The sequence below is a fragment of the Heteronotia binoei genome, chromosome 3 (genome assembly GCF_032191835.1).
Source record: "Heteronotia binoei isolate CCM8104 ecotype False Entrance Well chromosome 3, APGP_CSIRO_Hbin_v1, whole genome shotgun sequence".
NCBI classification, from domain to species: Eukaryota; Metazoa; Chordata; class Lepidosauria; order Squamata; family Gekkonidae; genus Heteronotia; species Heteronotia binoei.
The window spans coordinates 167296948-167323530 of record NC_083225.1 but is presented as its reverse complement, the minus strand read 5'-3'; the positions used below and the strand labels follow the sequence as shown (position 1 = coordinate 167323530).

General features: G+C 42.6%; 1 protein-coding gene across 3 annotated transcripts; it reads right to left on the bottom strand.

Moving 5' to 3' along the window:
- Positions 1 to 101: 101 nt before the first annotated feature.
- On the bottom strand, positions 102 to 26583 carry LOC132568746 (protein NPAT). Of its 3 annotated transcripts, none has more exons than XM_060234857.1 (18): positions 26381 to 26583; positions 21035 to 21153; positions 20739 to 20799; positions 19968 to 20040; positions 18350 to 18390; positions 17393 to 17623; positions 16825 to 16909; positions 16265 to 16409; positions 15617 to 15708; positions 15434 to 15521; positions 13887 to 13986; positions 12784 to 12912; positions 8105 to 9712; positions 6114 to 6229; positions 5925 to 6027; positions 5528 to 5591; positions 2465 to 3590; positions 102 to 708 (listed from the first exon to the last, which is right to left on the bottom strand). In XM_060234857.1, the coding sequence occupies exons 1-18, from the start codon at positions 26415 to 26417 to the stop codon at positions 631 to 633; spliced, it is 4296 nt and encodes a 1431-aa protein (XP_060090840.1). In that variant the 5' UTR covers positions 26418 to 26583; the 3' UTR covers positions 102 to 630. The 3 variants fall into 3 exon arrangements, with proteins under 3 accessions (XP_060090840.1, XP_060090842.1, XP_060090841.1); XM_060234859.1 differs by having other exon boundaries at positions 102 to 705; XM_060234858.1 differs by having other exon boundaries at positions 16825 to 16906.

Below are 26583 nucleotides of genomic sequence, written 5' to 3'. Positions count from 1 at the left end.
CATGTCTGCTGAGTATCTGAGATCAGGCTGGCCTGGGGCATCCACTTCAAGGCAGAACCAATTTTGAGGAAGACAAAAATGACTATTTGAGATTCAAAGTGTTACCAGAAAGTTGAAAAGCTTTTATTGTAACTTTTGTAACTAGTGGGAAAGATATGTTGAACAGGAAAAATAGATTCCCCATACAAAAGTAGTTGAATTTTTTTGTAGTTTAGTTATACACTGAAAACTTTAGACAACCACTACCTTTCCCCCCAAACCTCAGTTACAGATTTTGTGACCTCAAGTATGTCTTGGGAGCAAATTCCATTGCTTTCAGTGGCACCAACATTTGTGGAGCCAGTATGAACAGCTGTGCCTACTGTTAATAAAATATTTTGTTTTAAAACATCAACATCTGTACAATATTTACAGTAGCCAAGTACACCTGTGCAAACTTAGAAGATGGGCTCTGTATTAAGTGCTATCTCCAAAGTCCATTCACCAACTGGAAATTCTAATGATAAATATATCAATGTCCTCCAGAACCAGTGTGATTTATAAAGTGAAAACTGCAGTCTTCCAAGTGTGCAGCATACAAGTTGTTCTCCTTTCATTAGGGAGCAACATGATTGACGTGAAGGCAGTTCTTTATTCGTCATAATGTAATGATAACAAGAACTTATCCACATCCATTCCGGCAGGAAAGGAAATCGGTAGCTTCTTCTGCTGAAATTAAAAAAAAAAACATTTTGGTGCTTAAACATTCATTACATACAAGCAGCACACCGTTCCTGAAAATACTATATTACTTTGTAAAAACCAATATTGTAACTGACCAAAGCTGTCTAGTGTTGAAGTAAACATTTCCCTGTAACCTGCTAAACAAGCCCACAAGCACTGAAAGCCAGAATGCTGAATGCTGAATACAGAATACCCAGGTATGAATCCCCAATCATTACAATGTAGGATCTTAGCGAGTCACTCACTCTCAGGGTTGCTGTGGGGATAAAATGGGGTGGGTAAGCTATGCATGCTACCCTCAGCTACATAGAGAAAGGGCACAATAAAAGTGTATACATGGATTAAAAGGCCTGTAAAAGAACGGGTAGGCAAATAAGATTAAAAACCAAACATGACAGGTTGAATCCAGTGTAGCAAAGTACCTCTATAAGAAAGGGAGTAACTGAAACTACCCAGTAGATAGAACATAACATGCTGGATCTCACTGACATATGAATGGAAAGGAAAAGTAGTTAGTGCAACAAATGTAGCAACACAATTTTTAATGAAGCACATGGGACAACAGAATGTGCAAAAGATGCTTCACATGATCCCATTTAGTTCTGAAATTGTATGAGAATTAAATACCCTGCACTATGTATGGTAGGAATTTGCATCTAAAAAACCCTGGTATTTTGTGGAATTGGATTTTAGGAATGGCATAAATACTGGTAAGGGGGTTGTTTTTCAACCAAAATTGCAGGGAATCTAGTGCTGCCTGTTTACTAAAGATCCCCCAAGATTTGAGCAAATTGGACTAAGGGATCTAATTTTATGGGCCCCTGAATGAGATGCCCCCACTCATCTTGTTTCCATTGTTTCCTATGAGGGGAAAAGAAAGCCAACGCCAAACACATATCCCTAATACCTTGCTTTCACACTTAAGACAAATGGATATAAAGAAATACATTTTAGCACTTGGTTTTAAACAAGGACTGCTGTCTTCTATGGAATCCAAGCCAATATTTGGAATTATCTGTCAGACAGGCAAAGATCTGACAGAAGGGATTCTGGATTTAAATGGTCAACTGGTAAATATACTAAATTTCCAGTTACACTCTCACCCACAATCAAGAAAAATCATCCAGCCTAAAGCAAAATTCTATCTTTGTATATTGGCAATAACTGGCAAAGTGAACAGGAGTGTTCCTCCAAGTGCTAGCATGATTCTAGGAAAGATATTTTGCTTGGTTACATTCTTGAACATGATGGAAGACACCATTTTGGTTAACAGAGCTGCCTAGTTAGGAGCTAGAATAGATGGCTGCTTCTATTCCACATGTCATCACTGTACTGGTACACAATCTGCATCATACTATTACACTAAAATATTTGTTATTTGGCGTTCATGAGGAAAGGATGTTGCTCATGTGATCTGGATATTCAGTTTTATAATTGTTCCCCATCTGCTAACAAGAAGAAACCACAATAACCAACCCACTCTTGGGACTGCCATTCCAACTACGCCCAAACCCTGGCAGGACCTTTATACTTCCCCTGAGATGAACAGACCAGCAGCTCAAAAGCCATCCGAGGAACTCAACTGGCTGCAATCTCAGCTGGAGGCATCAAGTCAGGCAACAGGAGATGAAGCTATGAAACAACCACCTGAAAACGTGGCCATACTGATAACAGGTTTCTGGATGTTCAAGCGCCAGATAATAAAGCTTTTACTGTATGCTTAAAATAGGTGTCTACTTACCTTTACTTTCTTCTTTTTTATTGGCACTGTGAAGTTTGAAAGGTCCTTTTTGCCGGCAGTCCGTGAATTTTTCTCACACTCTACCACATCTTCCTGTTTCCTTTTTTTTGCTGTGCTTCTTAAAGACCTAAACTGTTGGGTATTGTCTTTGAGAGGTGTATTTGTACTTGTCCTTGCAATAGCTGCCCGTGAAAGTATCATTAAAGTGTGGGCAGCCATGCTAACACTGTTTTCACTGCCTGTTTCACTCGCCGGGCTACAGGCCGGCAAGTCGGGGGTAGCTGGAGGGACCATGATCCTGGGCGTTGTACTATCCTCACTGTACCGTTTACATGTCGGTGTCCTTATTATATCAAAGGTGTCCTCTGAGTGTCTGTCCCCAGTTCCAGAAGGGGTACGAGGTACCGGCAAATCCCCGTTTTCAGGCAGTTTAGTAGCAGGACTATGCCTCTGAATGTCATGCAGCAGCTCCACAGCTTGTTTGGCTAACGGACTGGTCAAGCAGTGGGCTTGGCTCGGAGATTTTGTCTGGTCCTTCTTAGGGTCCTTTGAAGTCAAAACTCCAGAATTTTTGCTATTGGCATTTACCTGGAGCCCCTGTTTTTTAGCCAGTTCTTGTGTTGGTGAGCCGTTCTTCTCAATATGAAGATTAATACTCTGTTGGCCATTTGACAGGGAAGCCACTTCGTGATTAGGGCTTTTTTTCTCAACACCCCTTTCTAGCTCATTCTCTTTATTTGCGGTTTGCTTTCTTAACACATCTGATGCCAGTCCTGGCCCTGAAGATTTCCTCTCAGATTGGGCTTCTTTCGTAGCTGTGCTTCTGTTAGTAATGTCTGGCTTACATAAAATTCTAGGCAACGTCCTCTCTCGCTCTCTTTTGCTGGGCTGAGTTTTAGCAGGTGAAGGCACTCCACTGAGAGAATTCCCAGAGAGTAAAGAGTTTTCAGTCCTTTCTTTCTGCGCAACTGGAGGGTTTCCTCCTGTTTCAGCCAGAGTGGTGTCAAAGCAAAGCACTCTTCTGTGGCTCTCATTTTGCTTGGGGTTGGAGCTCGTGGTGTCAACAGCAACAGGCTCTAGCTTCTTCCTCAGGTTGGCACAGGCATTCTTCTCTGAGTTTCCAGCTCTGAAAGAAAACAAAGATTGCGATATCTGGGAGATCATGCGACATTCTCTAGAATGAGCCACCTTCAATTGTTGAGTTAGTTTTCTTTTTTTGGTCTCTTTTCTTTGTTGAAGCTACCGCTGAGGGTCAAAGACGACATATTTTTATCTTTTGGCTCTCTGCAGACTTTTTCTGTCCAGAGGTCAAATCAGCCAGTAAAGGAATAGGGGGATTAACCCCTTCTGCCTTTACAGTTTTTCAGATTTAAATTTTGCTCCTTTCTGAAGCTGCTATTTGCCCCCCAGTGGTACTTGTAATTTTCTCCTATTATGCAAATAACAGTTTTGAGAAGGCAGCCAAGGGGTTAACATCCCCTCCTCCTCAGATTCTCAACTGGAACCCCCTTGCCTCAGCTCCCCCCAGAGCTAAAATTAACATGCCTGAATGGTCCACATTACAGATCTTCTGATAAATGATCAAAATTGCCCCTGAGTGTTGTAAGGCTGTGGGGCATATTAGTAAACTGTATTATCAAACACAGCAATTTAGGAAGGATGTCCCAATCCAGATTCCTGTTGAACAATTCAACTTTTGTTTTTATCTTTTTGCTGTTTTAATAAAGCATAGAAGGCAATTCATTATATGTTTATTACTTATGCCTAAGAGGGAGAGTTAATTCATATAATTCTGTGCTTTATTTTTACAAAATAATGCATGAAGCATATCTGTCACTCCTTTGAAAATGTGAAGTTCTCTGAACAGATGTTACAGGCGCAAGGGTTCTACTCACTACACATATCTGATCCTGTAGCCAAAATCTTAAAAGGGTACCAGGAGAAATGAAGATGATAACTGTGGTGTGGAAAAAGAAAGAAGTAGGACCCAATACTTCTCCCTTTACAGGATCAATCTTAACCAACCTTGATCAGACACTCACATGATAATAATAATAATATTTTTTTATTTCTATCCCGCCCTCCCCGCCGAAGCAGGCTCAGGGCGGCTCACAACATAAAATACACTGTACATCAATTATACTTATAAAAACATGGTTAAAACAAAATTATAGATTATTAAAATTAACATTTAACAATGTGGCGTTATAAACATTAGATCTTCAGTGGAATTCAGTAACTAAAAGTATTTTCAGCAGCATTTCCTAGCTTTGTCATTAGTTGAAGGCCATCTTGAAAAGGTGGGTCTTACAGGCTCTACGGAATTGATCTAAGCATCGTAGGGCCCGCACCTCCTCAGGGAGTTGATTCCACAGCAGTGGAGCTGCGACAGAGAAGGCCCGATCTCGGGTGGCCTTCAATCTGGCCTCCCTTGGCCCAGGGACATTCAGCTGGTTTTTTCCAGCTGACCTCAGCGCTCTCTGGGGCTCATATGGGGAGAGACGGTCCCTCAGGTAGGTAGGTCCTCGGCCATATAGGGCTTTAAAGGTGATGACCAGCACTTTGTAGCGAACTCGGTATATCACTGGCAGCCAGTGCAGTCCGCGTAGCCCCGGCTATGAAGAAATGTACTGTGCTAACCAAGTGACCACATGGCCACCAGCAACTCCTGCAATCGCAGTGGCTAAAAAGTACCATTGTAAATTTTAGAAACAGCTGACACCCACCTCTGTAATTGGTTAGTTCATACAGAACAAAGCAGCAGACAAGTGCACCTTTAAGACCAACTAAGTTTTTTTCAGAATGTAAGCTTTCATATGCTCTTAAGCAGACCATCTGCTTAAGAGCATACAAAAGCTTACATTCTGAATAAAACTTAGTTGGTCTTAAAGGTGCACTTGTCTGCTGCTTTGTTCTATTGCTTCAGACCAACACGGCTGCCTACTGGGATCTATCTATATGGTTAGTTCATATGACTGAGGACTGCCTTCCTGGGGACACTGGGAGCCAAGAAAGGTAATGCATAAAAGTGTTTCTCATGGAAAAGATAAATCAACTGCTGACCTTTGCACACGAGAACCAGGACGACTGACAGTATTCGATCCACTCTGATCCATTTTTAGCTTTCCTTTAGAAACAAAAGTCAAAGAATGAGAAAACATTTTTGGGGAGGAAAAAAATTATCAGCTCTTTTTCTATGATGGAACCCAACTGTGTAGTACAAGTTAAGTGTTTTATTTGAGGACTCCTAACAATATAATGTTCTGACCAGGATTGCCCAGGCTAACCCAATCCTGGAAGCAGAAACCACCACTAACAACAAAAAACCACACGCACAATATACTAGCCTTAACTTCTGGAATTAAAGAGTATCTGGGTGGGGGGAGTCAGCTAAGCACAGCTTTACTATGAGTGCTGTGTGGTGCAGAGTTATAGAATTTTGCTCATCTTGATAGCTTACCAGCAGCTGACTTGCTTCTTGGGAACTTCTGAGATTTGGGAGGAAGAGGTAATTTTGGAACTCCTCCACTGCCTAGAGAAGTTGGTACAGGCATGTGCAGGACCTGGGGGAAAATTAAAGCAGCACAATGAAAACTTCTTGCCATTTTGAGCTGGAAAGTCTTACACTACGCAAACTAAATTGTTTTACCTGACGAGAAGGATCTGAGAAGGCATTTCCACTTTGTCCCATTATAGATACAGGAATCATCCCCACCATTCCTTGCAACACAGGCTGCACTGGAGATGCAATTATAATGGCAGAACCTAAAAATTAACAGACTTGCAAGTTAGTAACCGCTTTTAATATTTGATTCAAAAGAAGTCTCAAGAGAGTCTCCACTGCACAAATTAAGGAAGGTTGAAGAACAGTCTGAATGCACATTTTAGCCTCCTCCTGGAACTGCATAAATCTAATAAAGTGCCCAGATGGAAGATGACCCAGGAACCACATGTAAGTCACTTTAGCCTTGGAATAGAGATGTTGCAACTGGCTACACAGTTACACATTTAGCTACCGGCCTAAGACATGCAATAGAAAAAGGGCAACAGCTTCACCATACAGTGTATGAATTGCAATATTCTAAGGGCTGGCACAGACATGAATAAGCTCTTCTGTGTGGACTGGCACAGCCTATTCAACAGTGCTAGTTCCAGGTTTTGGTGGGTCTTGGGCAGACAGAGCCCAGGGGCTGCTTTCTGTCCACTACCAGGCCCCCCCATGTTTCCCTTTCCACCTGCCTACCTGTCCCCCCCGCACCTGACTGTGCGCCCTTCCTGCACTCACAAGCTCTCCCACTGCCCACACTCACAGCTGCTTGCACCACATTCATGCCCTCTCCCCATCAACATTCTACGGCCACTGGGAGTGCTTTCCAATTGGTGCTAGGCAGATGGATGCATGAGTGGCAGATCCCTTGCAAGAGAATGAGAAGAGCATACAGAATAAGGCAGAGGCACGTGGAGGGGGTGGGGGGTCAGCAACACTGGGCCACACCAAAATCCCTGGGCCCTGGCAGCTGCCCCACCTCAGGGAATGCTGACCCCAGCCCTGCTTTCCAAGATGCAAAGGAAGCAGTTTCTAAGCGGATGACTCCCTGGATGCAGCCTCTACTTCTTTGACTGATGGCAGCTGAGAAACATTAGGGGAAGATCTGCATATGAAACAAAGATGTATGCAGAACTGCCACAGGCGCTGAAGAGAATACAGAATTTCATATATGCACTGGAGTTCCTGAGTAAGGAGGCCTGACTGCTTACTACATTTCCAAGCAAAGCTCCTTTGCTCTTCTCTCTGCCTACCTGACCAACCATCTATTGCTGCAATTTAGAGCTTCAGGAAGTCTTACTGATGTGAAGTGTCTCAAGAAAGGAGATGGAGGCTGCTTGGAAACCAGCAGCCCAATTACCCATTTCTTCTAATTATCTAGAAGCACGAGATAGCATGGGACACTACAACCATCCTACTCTCAGAACAATCCATGCTAGATTGTGTTGCAGCTGAAGGCATCTAGGTGGCTTCCAGCGAAGAGATCCTCTAGCCTCTGATGTAATGGACCCACACACTGCTTTTTGTGTCTGATCTCAGTTTAGCCCAGAAGCCTTGCCATTCATCAACCACGGATTTAGAATGAGACGACACAATCAGCTAAACACTGCTTCCCCGGCACAACACTGGGGTGAAATCAAGCATCAAAGAATATAATTAAAAACAACCAGACAACAGCAATGAAGTCCATCACTGAGTCCTTCACATTATTATTCTGTCCCTTGTACAAGTCTAGAATTCCTGGAGCTTACGTCTTCCTGTCCAAATCAGCTGCTATAATCTTCCATTTGGCTAGCCTGATCTTGTCAGACCTCAGAAGCTAAACAGTCAGCCCTGGTCATTGCTGAGTGGGAGAGACCACTAAAGAATACCAGGGTCACTACACAGAGACAGGCAATGGCAAACTACCTCTGAATGTCTCTTGCCTTGAAAATCCTACTCGGTCACCATAAGGCAGCTGTGTCTTGATGACAAAAACAACAACATATAGCTATCTTCAAATGAAGAGCACAGTAACCTATGCCCCAGCTTACTTCAACACTAAAACAAAACAATTATTAACTAAGAGCATCTTAGTTAAAATCACTAATTACCCTGAGAAAAGTTTGGAGACATCGGCGGGTTCATGGCAAACAAGTTGTTTGTTCTGGGAGGTGTCCGTAACGGCTGTGCTGCCGGGATCTGCGGTGTGAGGGATGCGGAATGGCCTGGCAAGACGACTAAATTTGATGGAGTAACACCTGTACTCAAAGCTGCTGGCTCAGTCACACAGGTGGCGATATAGACACTGTTGGCGCTACCGAAAGATGTGTTTGCACCTGGCATGAGCTGTATAAATCCCCCATCCTTGGCAACATTGGATGCTCCAGCAACGGAAAAGAGAGCACACTCTTCATTCTGCACATTGAGTGTGCTCACAACAGAATCTTGAGGTCTGACGATGAGAAGATTCTGCTCTACCAAAGCTGAATCCCCAGTTCTTTCAGCCTCTTCTGGAGTTACGATGCACCTGGCTGGTCCCGTCACCCTGGCTGGTGACTTCGCTGGAGAAGACAATATGATAGTTGGCAAATTCTCTCCAGTGATGCTGGAAATGGCATTGTTCAGTTCAGTCTCTGATGCAATGAAGGGGTCCTCGCTGATGATGATTTTTAGGGAGACAATGCTGGAGGGATCTTCATCGGCAGCATGACTGCTAGATGAAACACTGCCTGCCGTTTTGGTCCCTGATTCTCCTGCTGGTTCTGGTAGAGGCGAACAGCAAGCAGTGGATGTGGTAGGATTGCTTTCCACAGGTGTTTCTGTATGCCTCTCATTGTCAGAAGAAACAAATAAGCTATCGGCATCTTGTTTTGTAGAAGAGGACGGCTCCTGCATTTCTACCAGTATCACCTCAGAATCTGCTGGTTTCTGGTTTTGGTGTTTTGAGCAAGATTCTTCAAGCACAAGCTGATCCTCGGAATGTAAACTGTTGGAAGTATCTACCACTTCAAGCTGGAGCTCTGTTAGATCCGGTGCACTGACTACAGGTGCTGTAACAGAATCTGTCAATTTATTTTGATCTTGAAAGTTAGAGAGGGTAGGACTGTGAGGACTTTGCTGGCTGGGAGCAGGAAAGAACACAGATCCTTGTGCTACCTGCTCTGCACTTTTATTTGAATCTTCAAAATGGTCAGAGTCAGCTACATTTGTTCCTTCTAGCATCTCACTGTGACCAGAACACAGAGGAGAGAGCAATTTTGCATTTGTCTTTTCAGATAATATATTATCAGGCAATGAGCAACACTCCGTTGTTTCTGAAAGGGACTTCTGTTGAGTATCCAACTGATCATACTGCAGTTCAGGTAAGTTTGGGGCATCCTGACACAACAGGCCCGTTTCAGTTTCAGTATCTATTCTACTTGCTGTCGTTTCTTGCTTTTGATAAGAACTTGCATTGTTTACAATGAACTCAGGAGCAGAAACCTGGTCTGGCTCAGATTCAAAGATAGTTTTATGCTGGAGATGTTGGCTAGCCAATCTTGCTTCATCTAAATTGGGTTCAGTCCTCACTTCAGAGACTCCTGGAAATTCTCCATCAATTATACTTTGCATCTTCAGGTGTTCTTCCAAGATTACATCACTGCCACCAGACTTCAAGATACAAGCCGCCTCTTTGGAATTATCTCCTGTGTAGGACAATCTGTCTTGGGAACCATCACCTGCAACAAGAGTTTCAGTAAGTTCTTTATTAAGCTGACTGCCTGCTTGTGAACCTCAGAGGAAGCATGCAAAGTCAGGCAGACATTAACACCACGGCCTGAAGAACCTGCTTTCTACCTTTTAGAATGTTGTAATATCCTGCCTGATGAAGAGTTCAGATGAGTGCAAATGTTTGCACAACATTTTGTGCTAATTTGGTTGGTCATAATAAAAGGTATTGCTTGGGTTTCCCCCCTGGTTTGACAGGAGACCATAACTCTGCACTATGGGGTCTGCAATATTTTACTTCTTTTAAAAGTTTTCTTATTTAAAAAACTGGGAGTCCCAAGAGACAATTTACAGAACACACGAGCAAAAACATACAGTAAAAACAAGCAGAGCCTCATAGGTTAAGTAACAAAGATCACTCAAGTCTTTTGTCTCAAGGCAAAACAATTTAGAAACAAAAGTACAATGATTTTCTCTCACTTCTATCCATGTCTATAAAACTCCCTGTGACTAAGATTCAAGTATCACCTAAGCCCAGGCGCTGAAAGTTATGTTTTGTGCTGCTGTCTTGAAATCAACATGTCATATAAGCTCCAGAGCCAACAGCTGGCACTAGCAGTCATGCCGCGCTTGTGACTTATGGGAAGGGAGAGCAGGTTACCTTGGTTAGAGAGCAAACAGCACCTACTAGACAACATTAAAAAGCTTCTTATTTAGAAGACACATGCTTTGTTAAAAATTTGATCAATTAACAGTTGTAGCTGAGTCCTATGTATGTTTACTCAGAAGCAATGTCCTTCCTATGTATCTTGCATTGCAGCCTCAGCCTGTCTCTATGACAGTTCACCTGTGTTTAGGGCTGTCATCTCCAAGTTGGAAAATTCTTGAAGATTTGGGAGAGGGGATCACTAGAAGGGACCTCAGCAAGGTACAATGCCATAATGTCCACTCTTCAAAGCAGCTTTTTTCCTCCAGGAAAACTGATCTGTCATCTGGAGAACACCTGTAATTCCAGATCTCCAGGCCTCAGTTGGAAGTTGGCAGCCCCTACCTGTTTTATAGACTACACAGAAAAGGCATGAGTTTTCTAAGCCTTGAAACCATCTAAATATCTGTTTCTCAAGCATGGCTCTCATTTGCAGATACGTAAATTTGCAGAGGTGGAGGAACACCCAGGTTTGCAGGAAAATGTGACATCTTAAAAACTACATTGGCGTTTAAGTCCCCCCACCCCCCATTAAAGAGCATTGTCTGTGGCTAGGCAGACAGCATACTTAACTTTTTCTTCACAGCTGGAAGTGCCAGCATCCAGGAGCCTATCTAGGCCCAGAGCAGCTTCCAGACACTGCAGCTGCTGCAGCCATTAAGGGGGAGGGGGAAGAAAGCAACATGGGGAATATTGACAAGGGCAGGAGGAAGAAACGGGGGTGGGGGGGTGGGTGTGAAGAGACTAGGCTTCATAATCTCTTGTCAGACTCAACAATTTGGTTCAGGCATAAAGCCTACAGAACATGAAAAAGTTTCTGCTTCTGCCCACCAAAGCCAAGCTGACAGGGAGAGAGAGATAAGGGAGGATGGGAGGCATTCACAGGTCCAAGGGTATCTCATCAGCCCTATACATTTCAAGGTCACGCTAAGCAGGTCTACACATTCCATCGTATTAATGCAAGGATTTATGGAAGCTTGTTAACTGGATCTGATAGAACCGCAAAACACCAGATACTAATCGGCAATCTCACCTGATTGGTTATATCACCTGGTCAACGGGGTTACATCATTGGGCCTATATTTGATTGGTTAGCTTACATCATGCCAGCTTAGGTCACAAAGCATAAAGGAAAGATCCTTCATTCAAATTTTGCCATTTGCTTGGATTACAACTTGCCTTGGGACACTTTGATGGGGTGGGCCGCACTGGTTGGACACCTATTGATGTTGGACTTTGAATCTATCTTGAACTGTGTCTTGTTAAGTATCCTCTGGATTAGAGAACCATGGTTAGAAGTATCTAGGTTGGCTATCTACTGCTGCTATTTTATTTTCGCTAGTCTTTGCTCTTTGTTGTATATTCCTGAACAGCCTTTTAATAAATCACTTAATTTTGGTTTGTTCTTGAGTTCAGGAGACTCTGATCTGAATCCAGTACTTTGGCCCAAGTTGGCTATAACTATGGAAGTAACTTGTTTTCAGGACTCACCTTGTGAGTGTGCAATCCTACAGGGTTGGTTTCTTGTTTAGCCCCACAAGGGGCTTGGTCCCTTGGTCTCTGGTTGTCTATGAGTAATTAAGGGGCTAATGGCAGTGATACCCTGAGCTGTGTGGACTCACACTTCACCCTTTTGTTTTGTGTGCCCATTACCCAAACCGACTCTTTCCTGAAGCAGGCCCACCTGGCAATGTTGCAGAGGTGGTCACTTTTTGATAGGGATTGTCAGAAAAGGGGAGGAGAACAGAAGGAGGGAGGCTGACTGTAGGGGAGGAGTAGACTGACAAAGTGAGGAAAGGGCAAACAGAGGGGGCTGACAGATAAGAGATTGACAAGTTACGGCAAAAGAGATGGAGTAAAGTCAGATAAGGGGAAGGGGAAAATAGCAGATTGTCGGAGAAGATGAAGTGGGAGAAAAGAGGGAGGCGGTAACTAGAGCTGATGGAGGAGAGGAGAAAGGTTAGATCAGGGGAGGGGGAACTGCTAGAGGAGGAGGAGGGAGAAACAGAGACTAAGTATATTAACAGAGGGGGAGGGGGCCAAAAAGATAAGGGGAAAGGGGAAAGGTTTGTCAGATAAGGGGAAAGGGAGAAAAGGGGGATTGTCAGGGAAGGGACAATACAGGGATGAGAAAGACTGACAGAAGGGGAGGGGGGAGGAAGATTATTAGAGAAGGGGGAGGAAAGGAAGCAAAGTTTTCTGCAAGCTCCCACTTGTAAAAGAATAATATGCAAATATTCAGAAGACTCGGTCTTACTAATCTGTCCTCCTGATAGCACAACATGCTTTTGCCACCAGAGGAAGGCTCTGGTATTAGAAGGGAGGAGCACAGGATCCACCCAGGTACCGGAAAACATTTTAGAAGCAAGTTCTTACTCATTTCTTTTGTTCCAATATAGCTTTCAAGTGCTTTCAGGTTTTCTTCATCCACCAACATAGCATTCTCTTCCCCTCCGCTCTGAGCAAGAATGCCATGAGAGGCATTTTTGCTACCCTTGGTTTTACCTATTAAAAAAGAAAAGAAAAATGTAGCTTTGCCGGGGGGGTGTTAAACATGGTTCAAGGTTTATATGTTAAACCAAAAGAAAGACACAAAAGTTATTCATTAAATCTTACTGATAACCAGGAACACGTTTCTGTTTTTATTACCATCATTCTTAAAGCCCTTCTGGCCAGTGACCACAGGGCAGAAATGATTGATGATCCATCCTCTCTACCTGGCATTCCACAAATTCTAAGTTAAATATGAATCATGCCCCTCAGTGATTGGACTGCCCTTTCTAGGTATGGGAAAGATTTCTGCTATGAATCAGCACAAATATTTTACAGTTACCAGACAGAAATCCAGAAACTCATTAGAACAGTGCAAGGCCTGATACATAAAGTTTTTACAGAACTGCTGACTGGTAACCAAAGTACTGGGGAAAATCTTTTGTCACCTAATAGAAGAAACCAAGAAGGCCACTGTGCTGAAACATCCTCCCGACATCAATAGCTCATTGAGAGCATGATTCAAATATCATTAAATCTCAGATTTAAATACAAGAAAAAAGCACACATTTAAGACTCAATTCGGCTATAACACAAAACCATGGCTTATTTCAACACAGACAATCAACTAAACCCTGGTTACCACAACAAAAACTGCTTTAATTTCCACCTTTCTTTTTTGTGTATGTGGAGGGGAGTTTTACCAGAGAAGACAAGATTAAACCCTGCTTTCAGATATCATGCAAAACCCAATTAAAACTAACTATAGTTAATAAACCAACTTCCAATCCTGTTAGTGAAGTTACTTTATCTACAGTTTCACATCACAGTCTTAGCTGAGTCATGGTCTCTTCCTGAAATGAAGGAAATTTTAAAATGCCTAACTCTCTTCAGACAGATGTTTCATCTTTACCTACTTATTAAAATTCATAGTTCATGATTCTTATTATTTTTGATATACAAGAGAAAGTGAGCATGTAAAATCATACCGAAATCAAACATATCAAAGAGTCCTTGAAATGCTGGATCTGATTCTGTTTGCTCCAGAATTTCCTGGATGGCTTCCTCGGTCATGTGAATCTCACCCTGCTGTTTAAAAACAATCAAGCCAATGGTTTAAATGTAAAATCAGTTCCTTCCAAAACTTGTGCTTTTACCTAGGCTGCATTCAGATGTCACAACAAGGCAATAGGAAGTTGGGACGTTAAAAAGATCAGGGTTGGGTGCATGCCTTGCTCCTGGTTCCTCCCCCGCCTTCTCAGGCATAACTGGAGTTAGTTAAGATCTTCCTGGGGGTGGGGGGGAGGAGATACATGACAAGAGAGATGCATGCAAGCAACAACAAGCTGGCTTTGTGAATACCCCCAGTGTCAGCTTATTGGGATATTTCAATGCACTGTTAGAAATACATTCCTAGACACTAAAAAAAAGGAGACAGAATTCTTCAAACAGAACCAATTTCGGTGTCAGAAGCTGAAACGATGCTACAGATATAACAAATACTGGAGCCCTTTCCATAATGCCCATGCATCTAGAAGCAAGGCACATCAACTGCTATGCGACTGCACAGAACTGTAAGAAAAAAGCATGTTTAGAGGCAGACAACAGCTCTCAATCCCAGAGGAACTGGCTACTGTGTAAGACAGGATGCTGGGCTAGATGGACCACTGGTCTGATCCAGAAAGCACCACCCTAAAAAGGTCTTCTGCACAGTTCACTGAAGGTAGTTCTCAAACCTTCTGAAGTGAGACACACTTCAAAGGTTATTTTCAGGACCCATTTGGAAAGCAACTTCATATTTCTTTCTCCCTCAACAATTTAAGGTGCAGGAATCTCACTTCAGTTAATTAACAAGTTCATCTTCCCCTTCCATAATTGTACATATACAGTGTTACTGAGGAACAACCTGTTTTTTCATGCTTGTTTTCCCCATTATGCAGAAGTAAATTCAGATTTCCCACTGAGCCTCCTACAGCTTCTTCTCCCAGCTCACCCTGTTTTATCTCCTTCCCTTCTGATCCCATAATCCACTTGCAAGAAAATCACAAGTCACTTGTGGGTCCCAACTCACAGTAAGAACCACTGACTTAAGGTTAAGGTCTAAAGACCTAAAGTGAGTTTCACAGATCTGTTTTTACACACTTGTGCAACTCCCATTTCTTCCCACGATGTTTGTACCAGTAAAATTCCTTGTTAACTGTCTCCAACTTACATCCACTTCTCCTGGCCATGGGGAAGATTGCTTTAAAGCAGGTCTGGACAACCTATGACCTCTCAAGCTGAACACAAGAGTTCACATTCTGCAGCAGCCAGAGGTTTGGCAGCCCTCCTCTTTATGCAATACTAGATAGTCAGAAAACACAGGAAATCCAACAAGACCTTTGTGGCCACTGTTTTGCTTGGTGGGTCACACATCATGCTTCAAAATATTTATGCTGGTTTAGTAACACTGGGCACTCTTGCCCTCTTATGGAGCAAATCAATCAGCATCATTATATACATTTTATGCAATACATAGTAAACCCCAAGACCTTACTTGGAGACCAAGGAACTCATCAATTGAAGACTCTTGTATTGTAGGGCCACTGTCTGGTTGCTTTGGAGTCTGAGAAACTGTGCCATCGCTGAAAAAGAAACACATACAGAAGTTAAAAAAAAATTAGTACAGATTTCAGAAACAATGGCAATTTGGAATAGGAGGTTTCAAATAAGATGTTACCTGCCCAAAAATTTGTTAATATTTTCAGCTAGTTTCTCCTGAAGGCACTTGTTGCTCAGAATTTTCTCCCTGGCATTTTCAATAACCATTTGCTACAAGAAGAATAGCAAGATGTCCAAGTCATTTTTTAAAATTGTTAATAAGAAAACAACCATTTTTATCAGTGCTAGTGATCCATTCTTCCAAAATCTACACTGGAACTACAAAAAAGGGACCTCGGAAATATTTATGATGTGGCTGATTAATACACAAGTGTTTCCCACTTGCCAGCAATCTGCAGAATATTCTGTGCATTCAACTCTAAGGGCACTCTCACACAATTAAACTAGCCAAAGGGGAGCAAGGATTAGGATCAAATTTCAAACCATATGTGCATTTCAGAATTACACAGCAGCATTGGAACTGGATGGTAAAAGTCAGTGCTACAAAATCCTGTAGTGAATTATGCCATCTAGTCATATATTTTTCATACATCTGAACCATGAAGCTCAGAACTACTCCATACATTAGTCCTTAGACCTAAATTCTAAAGCACCAAAGCTGATAATCTGTCCAAAGAGGTCTTTAGAAAATACACAGAAAAGGATTTGTTAGGGAAGCTCCCGCACCCCTTTCTTTTTAAAAGTAAGTCACTGTCATTCTGCTTACAGGAAAATTGCCATCTATAAGTTCTTCAAGTGGCTCACTTTCCTCTTCCATGGGTGAACTATCTTCTTCCGCTGTGGGAGAATCTTCTGAGCTACTGTTAGATGATTGCGTTCCAGAGGACATGGCTTTTTTCTTTTGGGAATCACTGAAATATTTGAGAAGTTTGTAAGAAATAGAGAAGGAACTGACACAAAAGTAACATGAAGACAAGACCCTTAGTGATTCACGCCCCCCCCCCAACTTATTATTTTCCTGTTTTCAGCTGGAATCTTGTGGTCTTACATCCATTACATCATTATTATGATTCTGCTCAACAGTTTGCATTCTAGAGACAAAAGATTAAATGGGAAGGGTAAAGCTGAGGGGAAGTGACTCTGCACAGGTTCGTATACATGACAGTGGGAAAGCAGAGAAGAATCAAATGAGAGGTGTCAGCAGAGGATCACCATGCCCACTCCATGTGTTCCATCTGTTTATTTCATTGTTCAGCTTATGTTGCTTAACTTCAAACATACAAGGGATGAATAAAACTACAGCCAAAGATGGAAACCAGCATTTACCTTTTTCGTATTCCTGGAGACATCACACTTGAGTGAAGCTTTCGTTCTTGAACTGAGGCAGAAACTAAACTGAGAGGATCTCCTGCTTTAAAAGATACCAGTAATAGTTTTCAATAGTGGACAATGACAAGAAATGCCTGCATCCTGGAAGATACTCCCTCCCCCATTTGCATTCGCTTTTAAAGCAGTAACTGACTACATGGTTTTAAGTGCCTTATGAGGATTCAAACTTTCTCTTGTTTTTAAAGAAAGTACAGTCTGAAGTTGCCCTTGGAGTCTATGCCAGAAAGCTACACTCATTATGAACACATGAAGCGGGCTTATACTGAATCAAACCATTCATCCATTAAAGTCAGTACTTGCCTACTCAAACTGGCAGCAGCCACAATGCCTGCTATTTGTTTCTTTTAATTGGAGGTGTAGCGATTTGAACCTGGGACCTTCTGCATGTCAAAGAGATGTTTTACCACTGAGCCATTGCCCCTCCCCACTACTTGTAATTCAGATGAAATTTGGCTCTCTCCTGTCAATATTTTAACAAAACAGATCTGTATCAAATTTCACTCACTGTTATTGTTGCTTCCCTGTGCTTGGGGCAGCTGCACAGGTGCAGAGCTTAATCTTATCAGATCATGGCTTGGTGTTGCAACTGGCTTAAGAATAACTTGTGTGGCTGTCATTGGAACAGAGTTCAGCTGCCCAGGCAGAAGTGACACACACGATGTTCCCAAAGTGGAAGAGGTTGGTGGCTGGAGACACTTCTGCTTCTTCAAATCTGCAATTGCACTTCTTGTGCGGCCTAAGAGAAAGTTAACAATAAAATTATTTATTTACCGTATTTAAATTAATGAAGCAGGCATCTCAACAGACAGTTAAACTACATGGTTACCACCTGGAAGACCTTACAGTGGAGCTGAAGCAAGACCAGTTGCTCCTTTACTTCTGAAGCAATTTTTCAGCCGAATCACGTATACAATCACAGTTCCAATGCCAACCAAATTAGGAGCTAACCTCAAAGAGAGAGTGAGGCAGTCAAGCTGTGGATTGTATCATTGTGGAATTACACACAAGGGCACATGGTGACCTTATTGCCTGGATCCCTTCCAGATCAAGCTAACAGCTGCAGTTCCCAACACTCAACCTTTCCAAACTCAAACTCTAAAAAGTTTACCTTGCCTGTCCGCTTGATCAGGGGAAGGGGACAAAATCACAATAAATATTAACCAGAGAAATGTTCAAAAAGATGTGTGTGAGTGGGGAAGTCTCCACCAGTACATGCCCTTGCATAGCATTCAGCTCTATTTCTATTGGGCTACTACATTCATTAGTATTAAGCAATTACACTGGAAATGTTTTTGGGGAAGAATCATTACGTTAAGAATGACAAACTAAACATGCACACTTAAGTAAGTCTCCCTGAAATCTCTGGAACTTACTTCCAAAGAAATGTGGTTCAGATCAGGCAAAGGCTTACAAAGAGTAAATTCACTGCACATACAGTCTATCATAATTTTCCGATACATACCCCTTTGGTGAACAGAAAATGCACTAGAATTCTGCATGCTCCTGGAAAAAAAAATCAAGCTACTTTAGAATATACTATACCATGAATGCAGAAGATGCTTTTAGTTTTGTATGTATTAGACAGCATACAGGCTCATAATATTGTTTGTGTATGACATAAATACGGGAACAAATGCAAAATTAAAGCAATATAACTTCTTCCTCCCATGAACTTCCAAGTCTCTTGTATGAGGGCCATGAATTTCAATATGCTATATTATCAAGACAGAGCTTTGGGATATTTGAACTCATTTCCAAAACATAACCTATATATTTTCAATATATATGTCACAATACAACCTATATATTGTTACCCACCCTGCACCCACTTGCAGGATAGGGCAGGAGATAAAACAAATAGATAGACAGATAAACCAACTGCAATATATGCCATCATTATATTTAATTCTGAATGTGGCCAAAAACAAGCTGATAAAAAACAGGCAGAACACAGCCATGTATAGAGAAGGGAGATTTTCCTACAAGCCTGGAGAGATCAGCTGGCATCTTGGGAGTTGCCTAGTGACCCTCAAGGTGCATTGGCAGAGATGAAGGCTGCCTGAAGGGAAAGTAGGGATTAGGCAATGAGTGCTGGTGATGTCTGGGTTGGGAGGAAGTCAGTGGCCTGTCTAGTGGGTGGCAGTGGCCAAAATCAGTGGACCCTGTTGGAATAGATGCAACAGGTGGTAAACTCTGGTGATGTCTAGGTCAGCAGGGAGCTAAGGGCCAGTCTGGTCCTCATCCACCTCCCCCCCTCCATCGATGGGCACCACTGGTGAAAGGGAGAGAAGACTGCTGCTGGAGGCTCTCTCCCAATCCAAAACACAGTTGGCACACAGCACCCACCTCCCCTGGCTGCCACTTCTTTTCCTCCTGGTAGCAAAGAGGAAGACTAAGAAAGAGGGTGCTGTGGATGGGCAAGAGGGAGGTAGGGAATCAGTGCTGGGAGATGATAGAAGGAAAGAGATTGGAGGAGGAGCAGGAGATACTGGGATGAGGGGAGTGGAGAAAGATGGCAGAGGGGCTAAACTTCCATGCAAGTTTTTCATGGGCCCCATATAGTTATGCATGTAGAAATAACTAATTAAACTTGTATCAATTGCCTAAATATTAGCTTTGGGATTTTTGATGATGTGATTAACAATCTAAATTTCATAAAAGTTTTAATCATGCACAGGTCAAAACACCTCTCTATCACTTCTGTTGGTTGTTCTGATTTGACAAAATAACTCAAAATCTTCACAACTATTTCTTCCAGACCTAATCAATCCAAGTGATCAGCAGAACAATACCCTAGCACAAAGGTAGAGGCCTTTAACCAGGGCCATTTTTGTAGCAGGAACTCCTTTGCATATTAGGCCACACATCCCTGATGTAGCCAATCCTCCAAGAGCTTACAGGACTCTCATTACAGGGCCTACTCTAAGCTCTTGGAGGATTGGCTACATCAGGGATGTGTGGCCTAATATGCAAAGGGGTTCCTGCTACAAAAAAAGCCCTGTCTTTAACTCCTATAATTAGAACGTGTAGGCAGATTCCCTGAGAAATATGGGCTAGTATTTCCATTCAAAACAAGTTACCTGATCTGAGTCAATGTATAGTCCAACTTCTTCCACAGGGATGACATCATTGCAGGAACATCATGTGTAGTTTCTTTTTTTAAAAAAAGAAATCAAGCACAAATTTGCATTAGATAAAGGAAGAAACTGAAAAGATAGCCAAATGGAGAGACTTCACAGTCGAGAGACTACCAGGGCTGAATCTAAAGAAATCTAATTAGAGCACAGCTCACAAAATGGAGGCAACTTTATCACATTTTTCCAATGCAAATCGCCTGGGCTTCCTGAAAAGCTGCTTCTGAGCGTTGGACAACTCTCAAGAACAATGTGGGGGGCTGCAATAAGGAGGAGGAACTGGCAGAAATTAGTCCCCTTCATGTATTAGTGGAAGGGCATTCACACTTGGGCAAACTAATAAATGGGAAAATGCTTGTTCTTAACTACATTTTGATGTTCACAAAGCAAGCAGCATGCCAGGGCTTAAAAAATAGTACCACTTGTGGAAGCAAAATGTATATTAATCTGCATTATAGTAGCCACAAAATGACAAACAATCCACACCCCCTTATACAGCAGAGTTTTATTCAAACCCATTTATAGCTTCCTCTGCCGACTTAACTCAAGTCAGTTGGATGCAACTACTTTGTTTCGCTTATGACTTTGAGTCAAGTACTGGAAAAAGAACGATGTGAAAAATATCATCATATAAGAGGGGAAGTTCAAAATCTATATAGTCAACACCAGGCAACTAAATCTATTCCTTGCACTGCCCTAACACCTCTCCCTACTTACCTTTTGTTTTCATTACTATGTACTCATTAAGGATGGTGGTCAAGTTTTTTCCAAACAGAGACTGCAGAAGAAAGAACAATATTAAAGCAAAAGAACTTCAAGTAGAAACATACTGCAAAAGACTAGCTCAGCAAAAGTATAGTGACCACAGAGACACAGACCAAAAGTCCATCAAACAAACCATTTTAATGTAGACTCCATTTTCATTGCAGGGAATAGACCCAACCTCAGGTTTAATTAAACCAGATTCACGTGAGAAATTTCATTGTTGCATGCAAGTACAAATACACACTCACCAATAAACATGCTGGAACAAAGCCTTCCCCTGTACAGTGCTCTGCATATTCTTTTAAATCTGAGCTTTCCACTATAAACGTTCGGCATGTGGTTAAAAGTTTCTCTTGCTGTAAATATCCTGCAACAGACAAATCAAGCATTCTTGCTACATCATGTATCAATATGATTAAGAAAAAAGCCAAAGGACTCATATTCCAAACTGATTATTTTTGAGCTCAGCTCAGGCACTTTGTAAAACCCCTGTTTAAATTAACTATAGTTATTGTGACTAGGGATGCAAGCCATTCCATTGAACTTTACTCCATTGAATGGAGTAAAAGGACAGGTCCTCTTGTGGATCAAAAACTGGCTGAGTAATAGGAAGCAGAGAGTGAGTATAAATGGGCAGTCTTCGCAGTGGAGGACGGTAAGCAGTGGGGTGCCGCAGGGCTCGGTACTGGGTCCCATGCTCTTTAACTTGTTCATAAATGATTTAGAGTTGGGAGTGAGCAGTGAAGTGGCCAAGTTTGCGGATGACACTAAATTGTTCAGGGTGGTGAGAACCAGAGAGGGATCTGTTGAGGCTGGGTGAGTGGGCGTCAACGTGGCAGATGCGGTTCAGTGTGGCCGAGTGCAAAGGAATGCACATTGGGGCCAAGAATCCCAGCTACAAATACAAGTTGATGGGGTGTGAACTGGCAGAGACTGACCAAGAGAGAGATCTTGGGGTCGTGGTAGATAACTCACTGAAAATGTCAAGACAGTGTGCGTTAGCAATAAAAAAGGCCAATGCAATGCTGGGAATTATTAGGAAGGGAATTGAAAACAAATCAGCCAGTATCATAATGCCCCTGTATAAATCGATGGTGCGGTCTCATTTGGAGTACTGTGTGCAGTTCTGGTCGCCGCACCTCAAAAAGGATATTATAGCATTGGAGAAAGTCCAGAGAAGGGCAACTAGAATGATTAAAGGGCTGGAGCACTTTCCCTATGAAGAAAGGTTGAAACGCTTGGGACTCTTTAGCTTGGAGAAACGTTGACTGCGGGGTGACATGATAGAGGTTTACAAGATAATGCATGCGATGGAGAAAGTAGAGAAAGAAGTACTTTTCTCCCTTTCTCACAATACAAGAACTCGTGGGCATTCGATGAAATTGCTGAGCAGACAGGTTAAAACGGATAAAAGGAAGTACTTCTTCACCCAAAGGGTGATTAACATGTGGAATTCACTGCCACAGGAGGTGGTGGCGGCCACAAGTATAGCCACCTTCAAGAAGGGTTTAGATAAAAATATGGAGCACAGGTCCATCAGTGGCTATTAGCCACAGTGTATGTGTGTATATAAAAAATTTTGCCACTGTGTGACACAGAGTGTTGGACTTGATGGGCCGTTAGCCTGATCCAACATGGCTTCTCTTATGTTCTTATGAACTCAAACTTCCCTCTGCTGCTTCAGACCAACACAGCTACCCGCCTGAACACATTACTGATCGTTAGGCTCCATACCTGAAGCTAGAATTTGATGTTTTTTAACCAGTTAGTCCTAACTGTGATTTTGCACAATCAACAAGTACAGGAGTTCTAATTTAATCCTTGCTTGTTGCCCACCCTGGCAACAGAGAAAAGGAGATGGAACCAGCACTTGTTGAGGCAAATCAGGATTTCAATGGTCATGTGTGAATTAAGTCCTGAGTTCACAGACTAACCGCAGTCAAAATAAACCATGGTTTGGTGTGATATTTGAACTAAGCCCCATGTTTTCAGAAGTGCAATCTCATGATATGTTATGAGCAGTTTAACATTGAAGAAAATAAAATGAAAAGCTGATTGTACCATAACATATGAAATGAAGCCACATTCTTTTAGATACTATTTATATATATCTTGTCTTTCTTCTCAATAGCGACTTTCTACTCCATTTTATACTCATACAAACTCTATGACGAAGGTTACACTCAGACTGTGAGTCTGGTTCAAGGTCACTCAGCAGCTTCCACTCCAGATCCAAGACTTGACACTTCAAGGCTACACCACACTTTTGGAGCAATGCTGAGAATCATGTTCTAACAACTAAACTTTGTTAACCAACGACTGGACCATCCACAGGATGAAATTAGAATGCAATTTTTATTTCCATATCAGAAATGTGCTATGTCTCTACTAAAAAGCCACATCAGACACTTTTTCCAGTCTCTTCCTAATGCATGATGGAGGAGTGAGAACAGACATCTCTGTCCTAGAAGGCAGATGAAATTTCAATATATCACATGTATGTAGAATCCAAAGCATTCCAAACTGATTGATTTATAGACAGGCAATAACCTGGCAATCAATTATGTGATTGGATTCTATACACCTTGGATTTACATAGGAACATCCTATTTCAATGCTTTGTCCACACAATATCCTGCAGTCTTGCTGATGGGACACATCAGTGCCCACTGGATGAGGAGGTGCACTCCCTAAAACCCAGGTAATGGAGAATGTTGTTTCATCCAGGTCCAAGCTAGGTCTATACTGAGAAAACTTGACTATATATAATGGTTTTGGGCCAGATAATTCAAATCTCTCCTTTTTCAGGGAACAACCCCCCCCCCCCCCCTTTAACAAGAACTGTGGCTTCTTCTGTTTTTCTTATTATACCATCTCCTGGGGATGAATCTGCCAATAGTTCTGGCAAACAAGAAAGTCAAAGTTCAGCACACAAGCTGGCAGTTTATTTTTAACTGGAGTATAAATATGGACATTATTTTCAGACTTGGTTATTAGTAGCTACTTTCATTTCCTTCTTTGCAGGGATCATTCTCTTCTCACCAGACACTGAACTATACAAGACTGTAAGGCAGTAACGTTTACACAGTAAAAAGCATTTAGAATGCAAGAAAACTAAACATGGTGGTGGGGGGGGGGGGCGAATTGACTCTATCTACAAAAAATTAAGTGACAATAAGCTGAGGAACTCAGTAATGTCTTTGTCTCAATTGGATAATTACCTTCCTCACAAAGAGCACCTCAGTCTTGTTTCAACTGTCCATTTATTGGCCCTCATTCAGCCTATTACTATGTCAAAACAGTGGTTCAGGACATGTCCTAGCTCACCTGAGAAACAGAGCAAACAGACTGCATACAGATGATACCCAAGGTGGCCAAACTTGCTCAGTGTAAGAGTCACATAGACAACAGATGTTTGAGAGCCGCAAGACATGAACGCACTGGCTCACCAGCTCCCAAGACACTGTGCCCCCCCTGTCTGATCCATTGTGCAATTATATATTATTACACAGAGAGAGAGAGAGAGAATCAGGCAAGAATAAAAGCAGCCTTGAGCTGCAGGCACATCTTATTTCAATTTTAACTGATCTTTGATGTAATAAACTGAACTACTAGATAACTAGAACTATTTGTTTCCTGAAATTCTTCTTGAAAGTGATATATTTTGCCAAGCATTCTCTAGCTCCTTCATTTGGAAGCAAACGAGAGAGAGAGAGAGAATGGGGAAGGAGAGGTAGAAAGAAAGCAACTTTAAATGCATTCTCCAAGCCTCCCATGTGGGTTGGCCAGGCTTGGAGAAGAGAGACAATTGCTTTCTCCAAGCTGGCCAACAGGGTGGTGGGGCCACAATTTGGCCACCCATGGACTACACTTTACTCCGAACCCCAGATGGCCTTGCTTGACAACTTCACATTAGATGATAAATGGTATAGTGTATCAAGATGAACCCTATGAAATGCCATAGCACAATGCAATAGCGTCAGGCAATAATTTCTCAGCATTACATTCTGGTAATGATCTGAGAAGTGGAAGCAGACCTTCCAGAGCTCAGTACCTCTGCATCTCAGCCAGTCATACAAGAAGGGAACCATGGCTGATGTTATCAAAAGCTGCTGGAAGGTTCAGGAAAATCAATAGGGTTGAGCTCCTCACTTCCTTCCAGGCAAAGGCTATCAGTTAGGGTGACAAGAGCAATTTCCATATAAAACTAGGTCTGAAACCAGACTGGAAGAGGTCAATGTAATCAATCCCCTCCAAGTAAGACTGGAACTGAACAGCTACCGCTAGCCTGAGCATACAGCCCCTAAAGGGGCTATCTGCTACAGGCTGATAAGTGCTTCAGCCAATCAAATCCAGAGAAGGCTTCATTAGGAGGTGCCTCATTACCACCTTCTTCAAACCGGTAATTCCACCTCCATCAAAGAAGCATTAACCACACAAAGAATACAGATCAGCAGCTTCTATTGCCTTACCATTAAAAGCCAAAACAGGCAAAATGAGTACCCAGCTTGCTGGGGGGAAAGGGTAGATGACTGGGGAAGACAATATCAAACCACACTGTAAAAAGTCTGCCATGAAAATGTCATGATGCGGTGTCACCCCAGAGTTGGAAACGACTGGTGCTTGCACAGGGGACTGCCTCTACCCTTTTTTTTTACTTAGTATTTATGTACACTTTCAGTATTGAAAGCACTTCTAACTTATTGATTCATGTTGCATATTAACATCCTACAAAAATTGAAAGTCAGTATTATTATAGATGAGTGACAGCAACTTGTTTTGAGCCAGTTGTTAAATTCACAGGAGATACATGAAATTTGAACAAGGACGAATCCCAGGCCACTGGCTACACACCATCTCCGATCACGGATGATGGATCTTCAAGCTGCACCTCCTTTGTGGTGTACACGATAACAAGTTTTGCTCAACGTCCAGCACTTACTGCTGTCAGATAAGATACTGCCCTACATCACATCAAGCCTCTGGCTCAGGATTACTGACCATTCATACCAAGAGATAAGATAGGTGCGCGGGAGAGAAAGAGGCTTCGGGGAAATTAGGCTGCAAAAGAAAGCAAGTAATCACCCACCGCCCGCCTCCCAGAAGACAATGTCACTCTGTTTTCTTTCCTACAAGAGGGAACAAAACCCACAACAGATTCTGGCCACCCCACTCTTAACAGTTCTTCCCCCTCCAGACAGTTTGGTATAGTGGTTAAGTGTGCAGACTCTTATCTGGGAGAACCAGGTTTGATTCCCCACTCCTCCACTTGCAGCTGCTGGAAGAGCATAGCTCTTGCAGCGCTGTCCTTGAAAGGGCAACTTATTGTAAGAGCTCTCTCAGCCTTACTTACCTCACAGTGTCTGCTGTGTGAGTGTGTGTGGGGGAAGGTAGAGGAGATTGTAAGCCGCTCTGAGACTCTGAGATTCAGAGTATAGGACGGAATATAAATCCAATATCATCTTCTTCTCCCCGGAGGTCCCGAAAAAAACAAACAGGCACGTACGCGAAGCGGGCTAAAACGAGAAAGAGCCCAGGGGCCATTTTCTCAGCAGCTCCCTCGGGAAGGAGAGAAGGTTTCCCCGTCTGCTTACCTAGCACCAGGCGAGCCACGTCGGAGGGCAGCAACATGGCGAGGAGGGGGGCTGTCCCCCCAGAGGAGCGGCGGCCCCCACAGAAGCAATTCTCGCGCTCGTCGTCCCGCCTTCCCGATTACAGAAAGGCGCCCAAAGCTCTCCACAGAAGCAACTCTCACTCTTCGCCCCGCCTAGCAACTTCCGGTATCACCAGTCACAAC